Source organism: Pseudonaja textilis, chromosome Z, assembly GCF_049901715.1.
Source record: "Pseudonaja textilis isolate UNSWEBS1 chromosome Z, rPseTex1.2, whole genome shotgun sequence".
Lineage (NCBI taxonomy): Eukaryota > Metazoa > Chordata > Lepidosauria > Squamata > Elapidae > Pseudonaja > Pseudonaja textilis.
The window spans coordinates 55,629,710-55,650,701 of record NC_142008.1 but is presented as its reverse complement, the minus strand read 5'-3'; the positions used below and the strand labels follow the sequence as shown (position 1 = coordinate 55,650,701).

Genomic DNA, 20,992 nt, shown 5'->3' with positions numbered 1-20,992 from the left:
GGACACCTGTGGTGTCAAAGTGCTAAGGCAGGACTTTCCTCAGACCCTCCCTCCCTCATTATAATATAACGTGGCTTTCCAGAGCTCCATTTTAGTTGGCAGAGGCACCACGGACCGGTCCTTTGCTGGTTCCAGGACGCCCCTGCAGGCCAGATCTAAGCACCCACAGGGCCAGATCTGGCCCACAGGCCTTGAGTTTGACATCCCTGCTCTAACCAAAAAGTGTTTATCGATAGAAGAGAATATTTTTAACCCAAAGTTGAACTGTGGGGTCCTTGGTGGCCTCTGAGCTTGATGGTTTTCTTGAAGATGCTTCATTATCAAACTAGGTAACATCATCAGTACTAGAAGGGAGTGTAGTTTGCTTTTATTTTCAGATAATAATGCAGGGGTGTCAAACTCAAGGCCCGTGGGTGCTTAGATCTGGCCTGTGGGGCCGGCCTGGAAATAAGAAAGGACCAGCCTGCGATGCCTCTAGTAGCGCCTATTGATGGCCCGTTTTTGGCCTGGGTAGCTTCCTGCAGCACTCTGCTGGCAAAAACGGGTCATGGGGGCCTCCAAAGGCCTTCCACAGCCCATTGTTGGCCAAAATGGAGCTTCTGTGGGCTGAGTCCAGCCCTTCGAGACTCTGTTCGGGCTTCTGGAGGGCCTCTCCAGGCATAATATATGCCAAAATGGAGTCTCTGTAGGCTGCATCCGGCCCTCCTCACCCCATTACCATGGCTTTACTATACTTACTTTTCAAAGAGCTCCAGGAGAGGCTGATTGATGTGGCAGAGAAGCCAAAGCCTTTTATTCAGAAACCCATGAAGCTGTAAGAATGTGAGATGTAAGGAAAATAGATTTTCCCTATCTGAATAAAATACCGCCTTCTGTGCCATGAGGGCCTACACGCTTAGTTTGGGCCCAATCTCACCAGTGACAAGCAATGTCCTGCTTGCTTCTGATTGGCTAGTTTGAATGAGCAGCTTCAAGGATTGGAACGTGGCAGCCAATCAAAAAGGGGCTTGCAGTTCAGCCCAATGAGGCAATGGAAACAAGCTCCTCATTGATTGGCTGCTGCTGCTGCCTCAATCCCTGAAGCAGGAGGCTGCTGTGCCCTCGTCCAAGCCTTTTCTACTACCAGAGGCCTGCTGGCCACAGGGCCCCAAGGCAAAGTCTTTTACTTAGAAGCTGGTGAAAATGTTTTCCTTAGATTTCATGTTCTTACAGCTTCACCATCATCTGAATAAAACACTTTGGTTTCTCTGCCACTGGATCAGTCTCTTCTGGAGCTCTGGAGATCTTCAAAAAGTAAGTAATCCATGGGAAATGGGGTGAGCAGCAGTAAGTACAATCTGGGAAGCTAGCAAAACAGGCCCAGTCTGTGGAGACCCGATGGAACAGGATGAGGGGGAAGCAATTGTGGGGACCACAGTGGATCATGTGGTATCTCTGGATGGGGGGGGGGGGCTTGGATGGCCTGCTGCAGCACTAGGCCCCGCATGCTCTTCCTCACTGAGATATGTCATGTGCATTTAATAACCTGCACATTGGATTAACAAATGCACTGGGGAAAGCAGGAAGTGATCATGTTCATTTAATGTCATTCAATCAAATGAATCCTTGGGTTACAAATGTAATTGGCAGGCTCTATTTCATTTGTAACTTGAGGATTATCTGTATAATGAGAGTGAAGGAGGGTCTCAGGGAAGTCTGCCTTAGCACTTGGCCATCACAGGTGTCCTCCCACATCCTGTGCCATGCCCACTATGGCCATGCCCTTGGCCATGCACTGCCCCAGCCCTTTGAGGTCAAACCCAACCCTGGTGCAGCCCCGAAATAGAGTTTGGCACCCCTGCAGCATTCTTTTTAAAACCATCCTCTTGTCCTCTCATCTTTAGTTCCACATTCCATACTTTTATCAGATAAATTTTGTTCCACTTATGTCATTCCTTCATTATGTCATTCTTTTATATATAGTCTATTTGTACTGTATTTCTCAGAAAAAATGACCCACCCCAATAATAAGTCAATCCTAAGTTTTGAGGGGAGCTAATATTACCTCTACCCTGAAAATAAGCCCAGGGGATGGGCATGGCTGGCATGAGTGGTGGCGTGGGCATCGGGGGGAAGCAACTGTTCGGCTACAGAGAGGAGCAAAAGTCATTCTGGGCTGAAGCAGAGGCATTCCGAGCCTCTGCGTCTCCCAAGATTGCAACGCTGAAGGTTCGGAATGGAGCCTTCAGCATTGCAATCCTGGGAGACACTGAAGACTCGGAGTGAAGCCATTTTCATAAAAGGGGAGGGGAATTTTTCTGCCTGCTATCCATTCCTCTTGGTGCAAGACCTTATAAGGCTTGTTGTGGTGTTGCACTCATGAATGGCAGCACCTCCGTGAGCTTCATCACACCGGTGCAGCTGGCATCCTCCTATGAGCGGCTATGCCAGTGTATCCAAACTGGCAGCGATGCCGGCACTCACACACGCAATGGCACAGCAATCTTTGCAGGGTCATGCTTGAAGACGCTGTGCCAATGTGATGAACCTCACAGTAATGCCGGCGCTTGCATGTGCAACGCTACAACAAGCCTTGCAGGGTCCTGGGATATGCTGAAGGCTTGGAGTGTTGCCATTGTTGCGAAAGGCAGGAAAATGAGGAGGGAGAGGGAGCTTGAGGAATGGATGGCAGGCAGGAAATTCCCCTCCCCATTTTCCTGCCATTTTCCAAAAAGCCTCCATTCCGAATGCTGAAGTTTTGCAATAGAGGCTTTTTGGAAAACGAGAGGAAAATGTGGAGGGAGAATTTTCCTGCCTGCCATTCTTCCCTCAGCCTGTGCTAAGCTTGAGGAATAACTTCTTTCAACCCTAAAGAAACGGCCTGGTAAACAGGCAAGGGTGCGTGTGGGGCGTTTCTTTTGGCCACCAAACAAGCAGCTTGGGTAGGTGAGGTGCATGGGGGGGGGGGATTAAGACACCTCTCAAAAAGACGGCCTAGCCTTTTTTTCTGGTGTCTAAGAAAATAAGACTCTGTCTTATTTTCTAAGAAACACAGTAGAAGTAGACATCATTATTGATAGTGCTGCTATTCTAGTTACTAATTTTTGGCTTCATTCTTCAAAGTTTTTCTTTAATAATTTGGATTTCATAATGTTCTATATCATTCCCTGTGTTAATTGATATCAGACTTAATTTTTTTTCTGCTTAAAATCTCCCCTCTACTGCCTAATTTCTAAATAATCACTTGTCTTTTGACTTGCAAGCAGAATAAGTCTGTCACAAGTTTTTTTATAATTAGTTCCAAAATCTTATAGTAAAAGTCTTCCAAATTTATGTGGATCCTTATTCCATTTATAACTTTCTTAAATCAAAATTGTTGAGGTATTCCCCGTTAGGAGAATGACTGCACTCAGGGAAACGTAGTGAAAGTGGTGAGGAATAACACACAACCAGCATACAGATACACTGAATAGTAAAATGTAGATTTTACTTTCTGTAAACGGGTAAACAAAGTCCAACAAACAATCCAAATCATACACGGTTAAAGCAGTTATTCAAAATAATCAGTCCAAGGATAATCCAAAAACGAAGTCCTTTTCTTTACCAGTATCATAAACAAAGTTCAGTAAACGGAGTTTGCTAACAGTTTGCAAGACTCACAGGAATCCAAGCAGAACGACGATCAGGCAAAAGGCAACAAGGAAATGCAAGAAGAGAACAAACCAGGTTTCTGGCTCCATCTTATGGCCGTTGGAGGAACCTCAGCCAATCACAATTACAGCACTCTCTTAAAGATATAACAGTATTAAATAACTATCTTGGTTTATATATTGCCAACCCAACTGTTAGGTGACTATCATTCCTAACAAAAATCTTTTGTATCTTTTTGCTCTTTACTTCAAACCCTTTAATTTCTAAGCTTTTAATCAATTTTTCTTTTAAGAGACAAATATAAATTCACCCCATGAAGACTTTTTAAACCTGTCATTCCGATAGGTTAATAACTCTAATAACTTGGAACGTGGGAATGACCTTGGGGAAGAGGGGAAAGGAATGCTGCCTAGGACACAATCAGACAAGAGAGGGGTCCCCAATGGCTTAGCAATCCACTTAGCAATGACCCACCCTCAGGGGTCAAACAGTTAAAAATGGCAGAGGGAAATTTTGTACTTTTAGACTTGAAAGGTTGTTAATATAGCTTTACAATAAAATAACTCACCTAGTTGTCTGTCCTGTCTGGTTTACCTGGAATTGCTGATATAGATTTAGAATAGCTAATAGGCAATTTCTGAAGACAATTAGACATAATTTAATTGGGGTAACTGCTAATATCCTGACAGCGAGGTGTCCTTTAAAAGACTCTGCTATAGTGTGAGCAAAATGGGTCCAATACTTAGAAATGGAATACCACTGTCCTGTAATCTTGTGAGGAATAACTGTCTGGAGCACATCTCCCATCCATTTATTATTTGGAGAGGAACTCACTGGCTCCTTAGTTTTTCCTCTAGTTATCAGCTCTGCTTTTGCAGAACTTTTCAGTTTGCCATACTTCACTGGAAATCTCAGAAGTAAGCATAGACATAGAACTGAGAAAAGAAAAGTATAATTTATTATGGAGCCTTTTTTAGATTTGTGCTGACTTGATGTATGGAGCTTCAGCTTGCATAATTACACATTTTTTTGCTATATTGCTGAAATTTTTGTGTTGGAGAAGTGTTAATTTTCAAACCTTTGAATCATTATAATCTTCAAGTCATGTAGGGCAGGTTTTTTTAAAAATAAATCTTTATTGCATCATAATATGAACTGAATGGGCAACATTGTGTATGTTTCAATGATCTGAGGGTGTGACATCCCTTTGTAATGTCATTTAAAAATAAAACCAAGGATTTTTTTATTCTTAATTATACCTGAATTGAAGTTATCAGAGCTTAGTTATGAAAAATAACAAGGCAGTTCTTGTTAAGAATTCTGAAATTAGTGAAGGATGCTCTTGAGACATTTCAAAACTGTATATGTAAACCACATAGTATAAGACTTTACATTCTGATGAGTAATTTAGGAATGGGGCCTCTCCATTCTGAGGATCCAATTCATTTTATTACTAGCCTTTTTCTTAAGGGCAGTCTTCCTCAAGAGGAGCTTACTCTTTCACCAAAAGAAAGAATTTAGAGTAACTGATAGCTAGTTATATGATACTACTGACACAAGACTTGAGTTTTATTTATTCTTCCTCTAGTGATGCCCTCCAGTTCATCTGAGCGCATTGTTGTAATAGCTAGCAGTGCCATTTTTATTTGGAGGTAACTTTTTTTAACTAAGCACAATGGAGCTATTTTATTGAAAGAAAGAATTAAATGTATCCCCTTAAATATTAACTTTTTAAAGAGTTGTATAAACAAATGAATGTGGAAATTTGGAAGTGTTGAAAACTCAACTGTTCCAATATTTTTCCTAACTTGATCAGGAAGAAGAATCAAAACCTTTAGCGGATGTTGTCATCTGTGTCAGTAAGAAGCTCAGTAAAAAGCAGAGTGAATTGAATGCTATTGCTGCATCTCTTGGAGCTGATTACAGGTATACGCAGGTGTAAGCTAAATATATAGCAATGAAGTCATTGTTAGAATTACTGTAGATTTCAATTTTAATAGCTCTAGAAATTCAAATGGACTATATAATATTGTAATCAATTTCATGAAATATTTTAATGATGGCTGCAGAAAGAAACATGAAAACATTGGAATTATATAATGTATAATATAGTATTACTGAATATATATTAATATTAATATTTATACTAATAAAATATTAACATTTACATTTATTCATATGGAATTACATTCAATTTTACATTAAGTGTAAATTGTCCTTGAACAATGGTGTGTGTGTGTGTGTGTGTGTGTGTGTGTGTGTGTGTGTGTGTGTATTATACATACACCCACCCACACATATACATATACATATACATATACATATATATATGGATCTTTGGTTGTTCGGGTTTTCTCCCGCGTAAGATTCGAAGTATCTAGGCAACGTTTCGATGAAGTCTCATTCATCATCTTCAGGCTTCTGTCTCCGGCTCTGTGCTTCTCAGAGTGATGTGAGATTGCAGCTGCTTCTTCCTTTAACTGCTAGTGGGGTGGGACTTGATTGGGTGGGGGCTTGGCTGTGTTCTGATTGGGTGGGGGTGTGTTCTCATTGGTAGGGGTTTGGCTGTGTTCTGATTGGTTGGGGGTTGGCCGTGTTCTGATTGGTTGGAGGCGTGTTCTGTTCAGGTGGGGCTTGGTTGTGCTCAGGTTAGTCTTAGTTGCTGGGGATTTGAGTTGGTGAGCTGTGATCTTGCTGTTTGGCTTCGAGTTCGTGGTCATGCTGCATCTTCATAGTGGGTGTCGGTTTGCTTCATGTATGGCTCGGAGGGGTTTGAAGTGGGTAGTGATGCAGCTGCAGTGCAGCTTCTGGTCCATCTTCTAAGTGGGTGTGAGTCTGTTTTCTACATGGAAGTGTGGTGGTGGCATCTTGTGTGGCTCTCATGGGTGTGGGTCTGGTGTCCTTCTTCATGTTAGGTACTCGTCTGTTCATGAGGGCGGGTTTCCAAATGGCTGGAAGGCGGGAGGTGTCATCTCGTTTGTTCATGCTGTGTGGGCGTTTTTCTATCTCTATGGCTTCTCTGATTATTCTGCTGTTGAAGTGTTCGGTTTTGGCGATAGTTCTGGTATTTTTAAAATCAATTTCATGTCCTGTGGCTTTGAGGTGTTGGACCAGGGAAGAGGTCATTTCTTCTTTTTTGATTGAGTTCTTATGTTCTTCAATGCGTGCACTTATTCTTCTGTTAGTTTGTCCAATGTATGTGGTGGGGCAGGCAGTGCAGGGGATTTCGTATACTCCTTGGTTTTCTAATTCAATTTTGTCTTTGGGGTTTCTTAGGATGGTGGATATTTTTCTGTTTGTGCAGAATGCTGTTTTGATGTTGTGTTTTGGAGGATCTTGCTGATTTTGTCTGTAGTGCCTTTTATATATGGGAGGAGGGCTTTGCCGCTTTCTTGTTCTCTGTCTTGGATTTTGGTTGGGGTTTCTTTTTGGATTAGGTGGGTAATCTTCTTTCTTTGGAATCCATTGGCTGTAAGTACGTTGGTGAGAGTGTGTAGTTCGGTTTTTTGGTGTTGTTCATCGGCTAAGCATTTTGTTCTGGAGATGAGTGTCTTGGCTACGGAATTGATCTGTGCTGGGTGGTGGTGTGAGAGTGCATGTAGATCGCGGTTTGTATGTGTTTTCTTCTGGTAGATGGTGTGTCCTAGGGAGCCATTGGATCTTTTGTATACCAAGACATCTAGGAAGGAAGTTGATTGTTGGCTTCTGTTTCCATGGTGAATTGTATTTTGGGGTGTAGGCTGTTGAGGTGTGTGAGGAAGTTGTTCAGTTTTTCTTTCCCGTGTGGCCAGAATACGAAGGTGTCATCTACGTATCTGAGCCAGAGTTTGGGTTTGTGGTCGTATTTTTCTAGAGCTTGTGTTTCAAAGTGTTCCATGTAGAGGTTTGCGATGACAGGTGAGAGGGGTGATCCCATGGGTGCTCCTTCTATTTGTTTGTATTTTTGTCCATTGTAGGTGAAGTATGTATTGGATAGGCAGTGGTTGGTCAGATCTAGGATGTGCTTGGGGGTTGTATTTGTTTTGGATGGCTGTCAAGGCTTCTTTTATTGGCACTTGGGTGAAGAGGGATATGACATCAAGCTTACTAGTAGGTCGCTGGGTTGTAAGTTTTGTTTCTTTATGATCTCGATGAACTGGAATGAGTTTCTCTACGTGTGAGTTGATGGATTCTGCATAGGGTTGTAGTTGTTTGGGCAGAAATTTGGCCAGGTTTTGTAGAGGTGAGCCTATGGAGCTGACTATTGGTCTGAGTGGGGTTCCTTCTTTGTGTATCTTGGGGAGACCATAAAGCTTGGGGCATCTGGATGATTTCTCTCTGGGTATGATTCTTTGCTGGATTTCTTCACTGATGGGGAGGCTTTATTTTGGATTTGGTAGTTTTTTCTAGGTAGGTGGTGGGGTCTGTCTTTAGGGGTTTGTATGTGGGGTCTTGGAGTAGGTTGGTTAACTTGGTTTGGTAGTCAGATGTGTTCATAACCACTGTCGCGTTGCCCTTGTCTGCTGGTAGGATTATTATGCTGGTGTCTTCTTTCAGGTTAAGTAGTGCAGTTTGTTCTTCTTTGGATAAGTTGCTTTTGGGTGGTTTGCTAGTGCAGAGGATGTTGGTGATTTCGAGTCTGATTTTGTTAGCATCGTCAGACCATCCAAGACCAATAAACACAGACCAAGACTCCCAACTAATCAGAATTAAGAAAAAACCATTCTGGCACAGCAGTAGGCTAGCCCCAAATTTAAAACTGAAACAACTGTAAAAGTCTGTCTCACAGACAAAAACAATATAGAAGCCTGATGATGGCAGATGAGATTCTGCCGAAACGTTGCTACAACTTTAAAAGCACAACTATCATGACTTGGGAAAATACCTGAACAAAGCTGAATACCATACATGTAGGTACCAGCAAAAACTTAAGAAAACATATATATATACACAGTATATATATAACATTTATTTATTGTAATTGTCCTCTCTAATAGATTCTAGTTGGCTTACAAAATATACAAACAATAAAAGTCTGGCAGCACAGACTAAAATAATAATAAAAATAGCAAACCATATCAGGACCTCATAAACACATTGGGGATCAGAGCCAGATCTTAAGGGCTTTCAGAACTGTGGGAGAGAAGGCATTGTCTCTCTCTGGAGAGACCCTCTTTTAAAAGGTAGGGAATGCGACAAAATGTATGCTTCTTTTGTCCTAACAATATATAATACTGTATGTGCAACTTGGAGAATATCAACTCTGCTTAAACATCCAGGGCAGGAAGTAACAATTCAAATTATTAAGGACTGTACAGTAGAACCTTTGGTCCCGAAAACTTATGACCACAACCAAATCGGGTGACGACCAAAAATTTCGCAAAACTTTTTCATCTAGTTGCGAACAAATACTTGGGTGGTAATCAAACACAGCCATGGCGATTTCCTTATGTGCCTTTTTTTTTTTTTTTTTTTGGTATGTGCATGTGCTGTTAGTCTCGCTTCTGGTCAGGACAAAATTGGGTTGCGACCAAAGTCATAGAACAGATTAAGGTCATGACCAGAGGTTCTACTGTGTGGATTTTTATTTCTATATCCTTGTGTATCAGAATATTATTAAGAAAAATTAAATATATGTAAACAGGTAATGGCTAAATTTATTATAACAGAAATATTCGCTATCTGGGTGAATTTTGCTATGTGCAAACTAATTCTCTTCTTCTAAATTAGCAATTATTTAACAAGTGTTAACAAGTGTTGATTGTTTGCATTTATTCTAGGTGGTGTTTTGATGAAACTGTAACACATTTAATCTACCAGGGAAGGCAGTATGATAACAACCGGGAATACAAATCTGCTAAAGAAAGAGGCATATACATTGTTTCAGAGCATTGGCTCTTGGAGGTAGGGATATCCTTTCTTTCTGATGCTAAAGAAAATGTTTATTTTATTTATTATTATTAACATTTATGCTAGCCTTCTCACTGATACAGCAATTCTGGGCAGCTTAAAATAAAAAGGTAAAAACAGATAATACAAAGCATTTAAAATTAAGGATTAAACCAAGAGAATGGGCAACATGGGGATCTTCTCTCAGAGGCTCTTCTGGACCTTTTGGCAGACAACATCTGCAATTGGCCTCTTTTCCTAGCACGAGTGGGATAGCTAGTCCCATTGAGGTGAGACAGCTCTTCAGATACCCTGAACCCATACCATAAAGAGCTTTAAAGGTAATGGTCCAATTGAACACCTTCAATTTTCCTTTAAAGGTGCAATTGAACACCTAGGAGGCAAATTGGCAACTAGTGCAGGTCACATAACAGCAGTATTACATTTGCCACCTGACAGGCCTCAAGAATTTCTGTGCCACTGCATTCTGTAACAGTTAAAGATTCTCAAGACTCTTCAAGGATGACAAGGGTGTGGGTGACTGCATGCAGACCCTCATGATCTGGGGTGGGTTTCTACCAGTTCTGTCCACCTCTGTAGAACCGGTAGCTCTGAAGAGCAGCAGACATAGAACTGGTTCTATGTCTGCTGATGTTTTTGCCCACCTGCCCACCCAGGCTCTTACCTGATCTTTATTTCCTGATTTTTCAACTTCAGCTGCCGAACGAGGCACAGCTGCATTTTAAAAAGCAGGAAAAGAAGGCTGTTTCAAAGGCTGCTTCTCTGCATGCAGCGTGTTGATGACGATTTACAGGCGACGATTTACAGGTGCCCGCTCGCAGCATACAAGGAAGCACATCATAAATCATTGAACCTCATAAATCCCGAACCGGTAGTTAACCCTGTCATATACCACCCCTGCTCATGATCCAGAAATTGGCTCAAGTGACACATAGTTATGCAAAGACTCTCAGCCACGACTGCCAACTACACTTCAAACAGGTGTTGTGAATCTAAGAGAACCCTCTCCCCACCGTGCAACCCCATCCAGAACTAAAAATGATAAACTCCCAAATCCCAAAACTTTTTGAACCCACAGCTATATAGATACCCATAGCCTCTAGGCGCGTGATGGCAAACCTATAGCAAGCCTGTGGCCACAGGTGGAACCCAGAGCCCTCTGCAATCATGCCAGCTGTTGCCCTAGCACAGCTCCACTGTGCATGCGCACATGCCTCTCGCTGGCCAGCTGGTCTTAGGGTCTCTGCTTCGTATGTGCGGGGGCAGGGCCTTCCCCAATCTCCGAAGTTCCTCCATCCCAGCATGCCCTATCTTTCTTCCCCCAGCGCGCCCTAGCTTTCTCCTGGATTCCTTCCTCCGGTGCCTTCCCTGATTTCCACAGGTGCCTCTCCATGGCAGGAATGCAGGAGAAAGGGCATGCTGGGGGTGAACCAGTGGAGATTGGGGAACGAATGGGTGGCAGAAATGCAGGAGAAAGCCCCCTGTTCAATCAAGAGAACCTATACCATTTCAGATAAGTGATAGAGTGCTCACGATTTCTGGAGGCAAGCTGTTTGTCAGGTTCCAAGTAATGCAATCATAAAATGAACCCAGAAGCATTCTAATTCCTAAAAGAACTATTTTATTCTAATTACACATCTTAGCACAAACTGATGGAAGACAGTACTGAAGATTCCCCAGGTTTCCACATCACTATAATTAGAAGGTTCTCATTTTTCCAAAACAATAAGTCACATTGTCCAACCAGGATATAAAATAGTTTCCTGGCAACTTTCTCTGGCCAAGCAGCAGTTGGAATGCAGCTGACTCATCACCCAGCTATATTGTTTTGACTGGAGCTTCATCCACCTCAGTTCTCTCCCCCTCCATTTCTCAAGTGTGTCAAACTGAATTCATACGATTCCACTACCAAACTAAATTCAGGTTTGACACTGTTTTACTTGTTAATTGTCCTCACTGCTAGGAAGTTTCTCCTTAATTCCAGATTGTTTCTCTCTTTGATAGTTTCTAAACATTGTTTCTTTTCCTGCCCTTTAGTGCTTTGGAGAATAATTTTACCCCTTCTTTGTGGCACCCCTCAAATACTGGAATACTGCTATCATGTCACCCCCAATATTTATTTTCTTTAGACTAACCAAACCCAAATCCTGCAGCTATTCTTCATATTTTTAGTCTCCAGGGCTTTAATCATCTTAGTTGGCTCTTCTCAGAACTTTTTGCAAAGTCTCAACATCTTTTTTGTAATGTGGTAACAAAAATTGGTTGCAGTATTTCAGGTATGGCCTTACTAGAGTTTTATAAATACTAATACTTCATGTGATCTTGATCCTATGCTTCTGTTTGTATATTTTGCCTCCCACTTGCTGCAGAGTTAGTCTCCCAGTTGATATTTGGATAGTTAAAGTTTCCCATTACTACTGTGGTAGTAAACTACTGTTTACTATTGTGGTAGTAAATATATTCCTACATATATTTGTTAACTGGTTGGCAAAGAGTTCATCCATTTCTTCTGATTGGTTGGGTGGCCTATAATATACACCTATGACAATGTCACTTTTTCTTTTATATTCACCCATATACATTCTGGAGGGATTTTATCTTTGATCATGTGCATTTCTGTAGATAAGTAGTGACTTCTTACATGTAGTGCAACTCCACCTCCTTTTTTTGTTGATCTTTGTTTTGAACAATTTACATCCACCCATCAGTACATTCCAGTCATGGGTTTGGTCCCACCAGGTTTCTGTAATGGCAAGTATGTCATACCTGCCCTCGTCTACTATTGCTTCTAGTTTACCCTGTTTGTTCCCCAAGCTTTGAACATTTTTATACAAGCATTTAAGACTGTTATGCCTGTCCAAGGGTATGTTTCCTGCATTTCCTAGTTGTTATTTGAATTTTTTTTCATCATTCCTTACCTCATTGTTTGATTTGTTTTCCTTGGATTTATGATTGGTTTTGTGTTCTAGAGATTCTAAAGATTGGGTCACCCTCCCCCTTCAATTTTAGTTTAAAGCCCTTTTGATGAGTTCGAGCAATCTTCTTCTGAATACATTTTTCTCTGTTTTGTGAGATGCAGCCCATCTCTTGCCAAGAGTACTTCATGAAGATAATGCATCCATGGTCCAGGAAACCAAAGTTTTCTTGGTGACACCAACCCTTTAGCCAGTGGTTTATTTCTGTAATTCTTTTTCCCCTCAATGGGTGTTACCCTTTCGTTGGGAGTACTGATGAGAACACCACTTGTGCTCCTAGCTCCTTAACTTTGTTGCCTAATTGCTTATAATCTCTCAATATTACACTAAGGCTCTTTGTTGTGTCATTCGCTCCATTGTGAAGGAGGAGGAAAGTGTAATAATCTGTTGGCCTAATTATTTTGGTTAAGTTCTCAGCCACATCTTTGATTTTTGCTCCAGGGAGACAACATATTTCCCTACATAAAATATCTGATCTGTCAATGGCCGGTTCTGTTCCTTTTAGAATAGAATCTCCTATCACCAACACTCGCCTTCCTTTTGGGGGGGAGGGGCAAAGGTGATATTCAGCAGGTTCTGATCAGTTCTGGAGAACCGGTAGCGGAAATTTTGAGTAGTTCAGAGAACCAGCAAATATCACCTCTGACTGGAGATTTTATAGTATCCTTCCCCTGCCATTTTCCTTCAAAAGAAAGAATATTTTCTCTTTTCCATTGTTCTTTGTTTTAAAGACTCATACAGTACGACTTCTTTCTATGTGTGCCTATGTTTATGTCTCTTTTAAAGTAAGGGCCATGATTTGTCCATCCCCATTCTAATAGTAGTAGTGGTGGTGGTGATGATGATGTCATGCAATTAATATTTTTTTACTTTTGCTTCTTTCCCTTCCCCTAAAAGATAAGTCTGGAAAGATGGAATCAGAAGTGATTTCATCACTTTGGGACTACCTCTTACTTTTCTAATCTCATGCATCTGATGAAGTGAGCTTTGATTAATAATTATGTAGGTCAGGGGCCCACTGGTCCGAAGACTGGCATCAGTACACAGCATGCCAAAAACTGGGCTGCACATATAAGCAAAGTCCCATCAGCGGGATGCAGACAGGCCACAAAACCACTCTCCCTCTGGTCCGCAAAAAACCTTCTCTCCATGGAACCGATCTTTGGTTCCCAAAAGGTTGGAGGCTGTGATCTAGGACACTAAGTAATTCATCTTTACTGGAACTTTCTGTGGGTAAACAAAGTAATCTTTTGTTTATTATCTATTAGGCAGGAAAAAAGAAAATATTTATTAACATTAATATTTATGCATTTATTGTTCAAAAGTGGTGGCATTAATCTCTTTTTATCTGACCTTTTTTTAATTCCCAGAGTGCACAAGAATACAAGCGACTAGCTGAATCTCTTTATCCTCATACATATAATCCTAAAATGAGTTTGAATATTAGTGGTGTGGAAGTTGACAGGTTCTCACGAAGGCTTGATGTTGCTGGAAAAGAAGGGAAAGGAGACAAAGTATATTTTTGTTCATTCTATTCTTCCATTCAGTTTGATAATATTAATCTGTATATATAAATAACTAATGATTTTTTTGATTTGCTTTCATTCATATTAGTTCTAAAATAATAACAAACTTTAAGAACATTGCTTGCTATAATATAATAGAAATAATCAGAATATCATTATTATAATGTATAACCTTAATTTTTAAAATGTTTAAAATTTTATACTCCAATCTAGCTATGCTTTGCATATAGAACATTTTGGGTTCAAGCTCTATCATCCTAAGTAGGGTTGAACGAATAAAATGTTTCTAAATCCTGAACCTGGTAATGATATATTACTATTATAACAGATCTGTTTTAAGTTAGAAGCTATATGTACATACATACATCCTCACATTGCTGAAGTTTTCTAAAAAAAATCAAACTATTCTATTCCAATGTTTCTGATGCCTATAGTGTTTTATTTGAGGTTTTACCCATAACTTTTTGTATGTAATTTTTTATACTGATTTGTTTTGTTATTCAATTATTTCAGAATAATTCAATGAATGATAATGATACAAAAAAAGTTATTATTGATCAAATAAATGAGGTTGAACAAAAGGAGCATGAACCAAAAGGAGGTAACTTTTTTATGTATTTGGCCCCAATTACTAGGTATTAGAATTTTTCATAGAGTTTTAAAAGTTTTTAAAATGTGGAATGGGAAAAGTGTGACATAAAAAAGGGTCTGTTATATTTTTTTAATAGAAGGCCACAGGTGTGTTTTGATTGTAATAGTTTCTTGATTCTTTTTTGTACCTAAGTTTTAACACAGACATTGGAAATGAGGGAAAACTTTCAGAAGCAGCTCCAAGAAATTATGACTGCCACATCATTAGCAAAGTTGCAAGGACAAAGGAACTCTCGGAATGGTTTTGAGAATTCTCCAACAACTCCAGATGGACCCCGTTCTGTTCGTAATGGCCGCAGTAGAATTTTAGAAGCTTTAAGGTACCTACTATATTGGAGATGGGGGATTGAATGGTTCACAGGGAAGGCAGAGGAGGGCATCCTATTTCAGTGGTGTCGGGTAACAGGAGATATGGGAAGCAAGGGAGAGGGCAGGCACTGGTAACGCAACCTTGGTGTTTAGTATTGATCTCGTGTTCTGCCCCATTGCACTCAGCTCATTTTCCTGGTCAGCAGATTTGTGGTGGTCCTGGTCTTAGACTGCTGCTTTTAAATGTGAGATCAGCTTGCAATAAGGCTAGCCTTATTGCCGATTTGATCCTCAAAGAGAAGGCTGATCTGCTTGAGACCTGGCTGAGCCCAGAGGGAGCATTCCTCTTGTAGAAATGTGCCCAGTGGGTTATCGAGCATGGCACCAGTCTAGACCTCAGGGTCGGGGAACAGCTGTGGCTGTTGTTATCAGAGAATCTTTAGTAGCCTCCAGAAGCACTGTTCAGCAAATCCCCGGCTGTGAGACCCTTTTTCTTAGATTGGGCTCAAGGGATCAGGTGGGATTGCCACTGCTGTACCAGCCTTCCTGCTTCGTGGCAGCTTCCCTACCTGGGCTCCTGGACCTCACTGCAAGGCTGGTGGTGGAATTCCCCAGGCTTATAGTTCTGGGGGATTTCAACCTGCCTTCTCTGGGGTCGGAGTAGCCCGAGATTTCATAGAAACCATGACTTCCATGGGTCTGTCCCAGATTACCCAGAGCCTGACTAGTAATAGTGGTCACACTCCTAATTTGGTGTTCTTGTTGGAGCAGTGTCTATTTGACCTGGAATTGATAGACCTGTCCTTAGTCTCCTTGTCATGGTCAGATCACAGTCTGGTGGCAATGAGTTTCTCAAAAACTGCATCCCCCCACAGGGAGGCAGTACCTTTTAGATTAGTCCTCTCCCATTGAGTAATGGACCCAGATAGTTCCAGAAGGAGCTAGGGTTATAACTGCAGATCTGTTATGCAGTCCAGCCGAGCTCTTAGTCACTGCTTGGAATAGAACTGAGGCTCTGGATAGGATTGCACCCTTGTGACCTCTCCTCAACTGTAGACCTCTCTGTGCCCCGTGGTATACAGAAGAACTGAGAGGGATGAAACTCATGAGGAGACATCTAAAGCACCGCTGGCAGAAGATAGGAGATGAACTCGATCGAACACGGGTAAGAGCTGCTAGTAAAGCCTACCTTGTGATGATTCGTGAAGCGAAGTGTAAATACTTCTCCACACTAATTGCGTCTGCAGATGATCGCCCAGCGACCCTCTTTAAGGTGAGCCATCTCCTCCTAGGGAAGGAGAACATTGAGATCCACCTGAAGGGGCGCGCTGAGGAATTTGTGGATTTTTTGGAAGACAAAATCGCTCGACTTCATTCCCAGTTAGATGCCAGCATGGTTGCTGATCTGGTGGAGGCCCCTGAGGCAGGTTCTTGCTATGTTATCTGGGAAAGGTTTGATCCTGTTGCTCCTGAGGAAGTGGACAGGATCCTAGGGAGTATGCGTGCAAGCACCTGTATTTTAGACCCATGTCCCTCCTAGCTTGTGAAAACTTCCCAGGAGGTGACATGTGAGTGGACTGTGGCAGTTATTAATGCTTCTCTACAGGAGGGGACGGTATCCCAACACTTTAAGGAGGCTGTGGTCTGCTCTCTTCTTAAGAAACTATCGGTGGACTCCACCCAGTTGGATAATTTCCGACCTGTCTCCAATCTTCCCTTTTGGGGGAAGGTTGTTGAGAAGGTGGTTGCGCAGCAGTTCCAGAGGTTTCTGGATGAAACAGATTATCTTGACCCTTACCAGTCAGGATTCAGGCCTGGATTTGGGATAGAAACAGCATTGGTTGCACTTTTGGATGATCTCTGGCAGGAGCAAGATGGGGGTAATGCGTCCCTCCTTGCTCTACTTGACCTCTCAGTGGTTTTTGATACCATTGACCATGGGATTCTCCTGGGGCGGCTTCCGGGGATAGGAGTGGGAGGCCTTGTGCAGTCTTGATTCACTTCCTTCCTCTGCGGCCGCTCTCAGTCAGTGTTGATAGGAGGGGAGGGATCCAACCTTCACCCGCTGCTTTACAGGTTCCGCGGGGCTCAGTACTCTCTCCACTCCTATTCAACATTTATATGAAGCCACTGGGTGAGATCATCCGTCACCATGGACTGAGGTATCACCAATATGCTGATGATACTCAGCTGTATGTCTTGGCCCGTGATGAGTTAAGTGTTGCTGTGTCCTCCCTCTCGCAGTGCCTGGAGGTTGTTAGGGGCTGGATAGGGAGCAACGGGTTGAAACTAAACCCTTGCAAGACCGAGTGGCTCTGGGTGTGGGGTTCGTTGGCTCAGGGAGAATTACCACCTTTAGTCTTGGATGGGGTGGCACTACCCCAAACAGACCCTGTGCATAATCTAGGGATTTTCCTGGACTCACGACTCCTGTTTGAAGAGCAGGTGGTAGTCGTGGCCAGGAGGGTCTTTATGCAACTGCAGGTTGTACACCATTTATGCCCTTTCCTGGATCAGCGGTCCCTTCTCATAGTCACTCATTCACTTCCCATCTTGATTATTAACACGATCTACATGGGGCTGAACTTGAAGAGCATCCGGAAGGTCCAGTTGGTGCAAAATGCAGCGGCCCGCATGGTTTTGTGTAGACCCCGGTGTGCACATGTGTCAACTCTCCTGCAGGAGCTGCCTTGGTTGCCAATTTGCTTTCGGGTGCAATTCAAGGTGCTGGTTGTCACCTTTAAAGTCCTTCATGGCTTGGATCTGGGTTATCTGAAGAAACATCTCTTGCCAATCATATCTACTCGACCCATTAGAGCAAGGAGGCAGGGAATGTTGCAGGTCCCACACCTGAGGCAAATACACCTTATGGGACCCAGAAGAAGGGCCTTCTCCGTGGTGGCTCCTTCTCTCTGGAATATCATTCCCCCAGAGATTAGAATGGCTCCCGCTCTAGCACTCTTCCGAAAGGCACTGAAGATCTGGTTTTGCCAGCGGGCCTGGGGAACCCAGAGAGGGATGGAACCCATCAAATGGCTAGTTGATCTGCTGTCGTTGGGGTGGGAGATGGGAGTTGTTTTTGGGGGTTTTGTTTTTGTTTTCCCAAATTTTGTTCTATTGTACTTCACTAATTTATTTGATTCTTGTTAGTTTTTATTGTTTTTTATTTTTTGTTTTAAATATGGTTTTACATTGTGTAAGCTGCCTCGAGTCGCCATGGGCAAATAGGCGGCAAGATAAATTAAACAAATAAATGAATAAATAAAATAGTAGCTAGAATATCTTAAGATTTCGGGGCTGTAATTTTAGGAAAATGGCTAAACAGTTATGCCCTCATTTTTTTCTAACACGTTGTATATCCTCATGTCTCAGGCAGTCACATCATGGAGCAACTGATGTCAATACTGAGCCATCCCAGAATGAACAGATAATTTGGGATGATCCTACAGCAAGAGAGGAGAGAGCAAGGCTTGTCAGCAACCTGCAGTGGCCTAAAAGTCCTTCACAGTATTTAGAACAAATTCAAACTACTGCAGTGCTCCCTGGAGAACTTTCACTTAGAAAGTTTTTAAGTGATACAGAAATTATTGAAATGGGTAAGTTGCAGCATAAATGGCAGAATGGGATTTCAGCATTTAAGTTTGAATTTCATTATCACATGAGAATCTGTATTAAAAAAAACATTGTACGTTTTAGCTTCCTTCATCATTTTATTTATGACATGGAAGATATCTGGGCTGAATTAGGTATATTACTGCTTGACAGCTTGTGGAGCTTCTAAAATTTATGTACAAAAGCAAAGAGTCACATAATGAAGATTATGTGGATTGTTTCTTGTTATTCTTAAATGAGCACTTTAAATGCTTTATTCTTTTTAATAAATCTCTGACTGGAGGGATTTTTTTTTTAATTTTATGTTTTTATAGTCTTGAATTTGAAGTCTTTTCTCATGCAAAATGTTTGGATTCAGAAATTTGTTCTGAGACTGAAATAGAATTTAAAACATGTTTTTGTAATTTGTTTGGATTAACGCAATGTTCATTTTATAGTTCATCTTATAGTTTGAGATTGAATTTACATTGTAAATATTGTTATTCTATGTGTAAATAAAGCTAGAATTGTAGCCTTAATGTTTATGCAGAAGAAAATCCCATTTACATTGAAATAGTTACCTAACAGTTAAGTAGATGGCTGTCTTGGAATATTGGAAATGACTCATGTGAAATTTGTTTTTCAGTATTCAGGTTTAAATTATGCTCCTTTTTTACTGGTCCATTTTTATTTGCTTTTATTCATTAAACTGTTCAATTTGATCAAATATGAAAAATCATGCACTAATATTTTTTTGATTTAAGGGATTAATGATTCAACGAAAATGGATTCAGTGGAGGTCGCAAGTCTTCTAATTAGAAATCCAGAAATGCCAATAAAAGAAGATAATCTGATCCCAACTCCATTGGCTCCTGCCATTGCTTTTCCATTGGCAAATCCTCCCGTCGCTTCTCAGCCAAAAGGAGATTTATGTTCTATCATGGTAAATGGATATATAGTGTAAAACATAAATTGAGAAATTATATCTCTAGTCTGAAGTGTTCTTAAGAGCTGCCAGTAAGATAATCTGAAATTATAGATAGTAGAAGTACAAGACAGAAAAAATGTTCACTTCAGTAGTTTCCCAGCAGTTACTTTCAATCTTGTAATTTCTTCTATTTGCTAAAGAGTAATGAAGACGTCAAAATTGTAAATTGTGACTTAGTTAAAATAATTGGTAAACTTCATGAAATTTGAACTGGCTATAAATTTAGTTCTCTTATTCCCCCAGGTAGACCAACGATACAATTTGCTAAAATCTTTATGAAAAATCACCTGGAAGACAGTAGAACAGGCTTTGCATCAAGTTGATCAATTTAAGTTCTCTTCTTAGCCTGTCAGCCTGAGGAAAGTAAGACCTTGCCAATGCTGCAAAGTCCAAAGAAAACCCTAAATTAAACATCAAAAATTTTAATAAATATTAATAGTAGCTAAGATTAATATTATATTTAATTGCAGTTGACTATTTCTGACTGTTGTTCTTGATTAAGAAACTAGAAATTGGAATTGAGTTGATCATCTTTGCTGGTATAACGATGGAAAAATCTTCCTTTCTCCATAGGTACAAAAAAATCCTCCTTTCTCCATAGGTGCAGGCCATAATCTTGATTTCAGCTGTATGCACAGATTTTACTAAGTAAAATAAATAATTTCCAAAATATAATTCTATTAATCTATTGCATGAAAAACAATAGTCTAGTAGCACCTAGACTTATTACAAATGATTAGATTATAAACTTTTATGTTGACATGGCTTATGATCCATAAAACTCTTTGATCTAATGTGTATTTGTCTTTTTTTATTTTTAAGATTTAAAACTTTATTTACAAGAATTAAAAACATACAAATTTAAAAATACAAAACCAATAGTGTATACATAACACATTCCTCTTTACATTTGATATCAAACTTGATACGTCATAATAGTCATTACTGATACTTCTCATATTTCCATTTACTATCACATCTTAATTACTAAGTAACTCACAATACTCTACTAATCTTCTCGTTGGTTTATAACTATTTATTAATTAATAATACATTCATATTTTTTTAAATAATAAATAAAATGATATAGTGAATATATAATGCTAATAATAATAATGTAGAAGAGGATTTAACACCTTTGTTATTCTTATACATTTCATATAGACAGGTGAATATAATTTGTTTCTTGGCTTCATTTACGTGTTTTCCCTTTATAGTCTACCCAATTGTACCATTTATCCCATATCCTAAATTAATTTGTGTCCTCCTTCCCATTGATTTTGCGTGTGAGCCTCTCCAATTGGGCATACTCATACGTTTTTTGAATAGTAATATGTATCGGTGGTACACTTGGATTCTTCCAATATTGTGCTAATGAAATCCGTGCTGCTGTCAATAAGTGGATGGTCAGATATCTTACTTACTTTAGAGGT

At 40.6% G+C, this 20,992-nt stretch overlaps 2 protein-coding genes across 6 annotated transcripts in view; one reads left to right on the top strand and one right to left on the bottom strand.

Annotated features, from left to right (window-relative positions):
* The window catches only part of TOPBP1 (DNA topoisomerase II binding protein 1), a 125,851-nt gene that overhangs the window by 63,223 nt on the left and 41,636 nt on the right, over nt 1–20,992 (top strand). For 4 of the 5 annotated variants that reach the window (XM_087916720.1, XM_087916718.1, XM_087916719.1 and 1 more), the window contains 7 exons: nt 5,447–5,556; nt 9,390–9,513; nt 13,865–14,008; nt 14,534–14,621; nt 14,805–14,991; nt 18,353–18,576; nt 19,336–19,514. In XM_087916720.1, coding sequence (XP_087772846.1) covers nt 5,447–5,556; nt 9,390–9,513; nt 13,865–14,008; nt 14,534–14,621; nt 14,805–14,991; nt 18,353–18,576; nt 19,336–19,514 — 1,056 coding nt within the window. Of the gene's footprint in view, nt 1–5,446; nt 5,557–9,389; nt 9,514–13,864; nt 14,009–14,533; nt 14,622–14,804; nt 14,992–16,036; nt 18,577–19,335; nt 19,515–20,992 lie in introns of those variants that run through there. The other variant, XM_087916721.1, reaches the window with a different exon arrangement.
* CDV3 (CDV3 homolog) overlaps nt 13,165–20,992 on the bottom strand; it is a 64,453-nt gene continuing 56,625 nt past the window's right edge. Inside the window, exon 6 of the mRNA XM_087916726.1 lies at nt 13,165–13,982. The gene's annotated coding sequence lies outside the window, so the exon portion shown is untranslated. The remainder of the gene's footprint in view (nt 13,983–20,992) is intronic.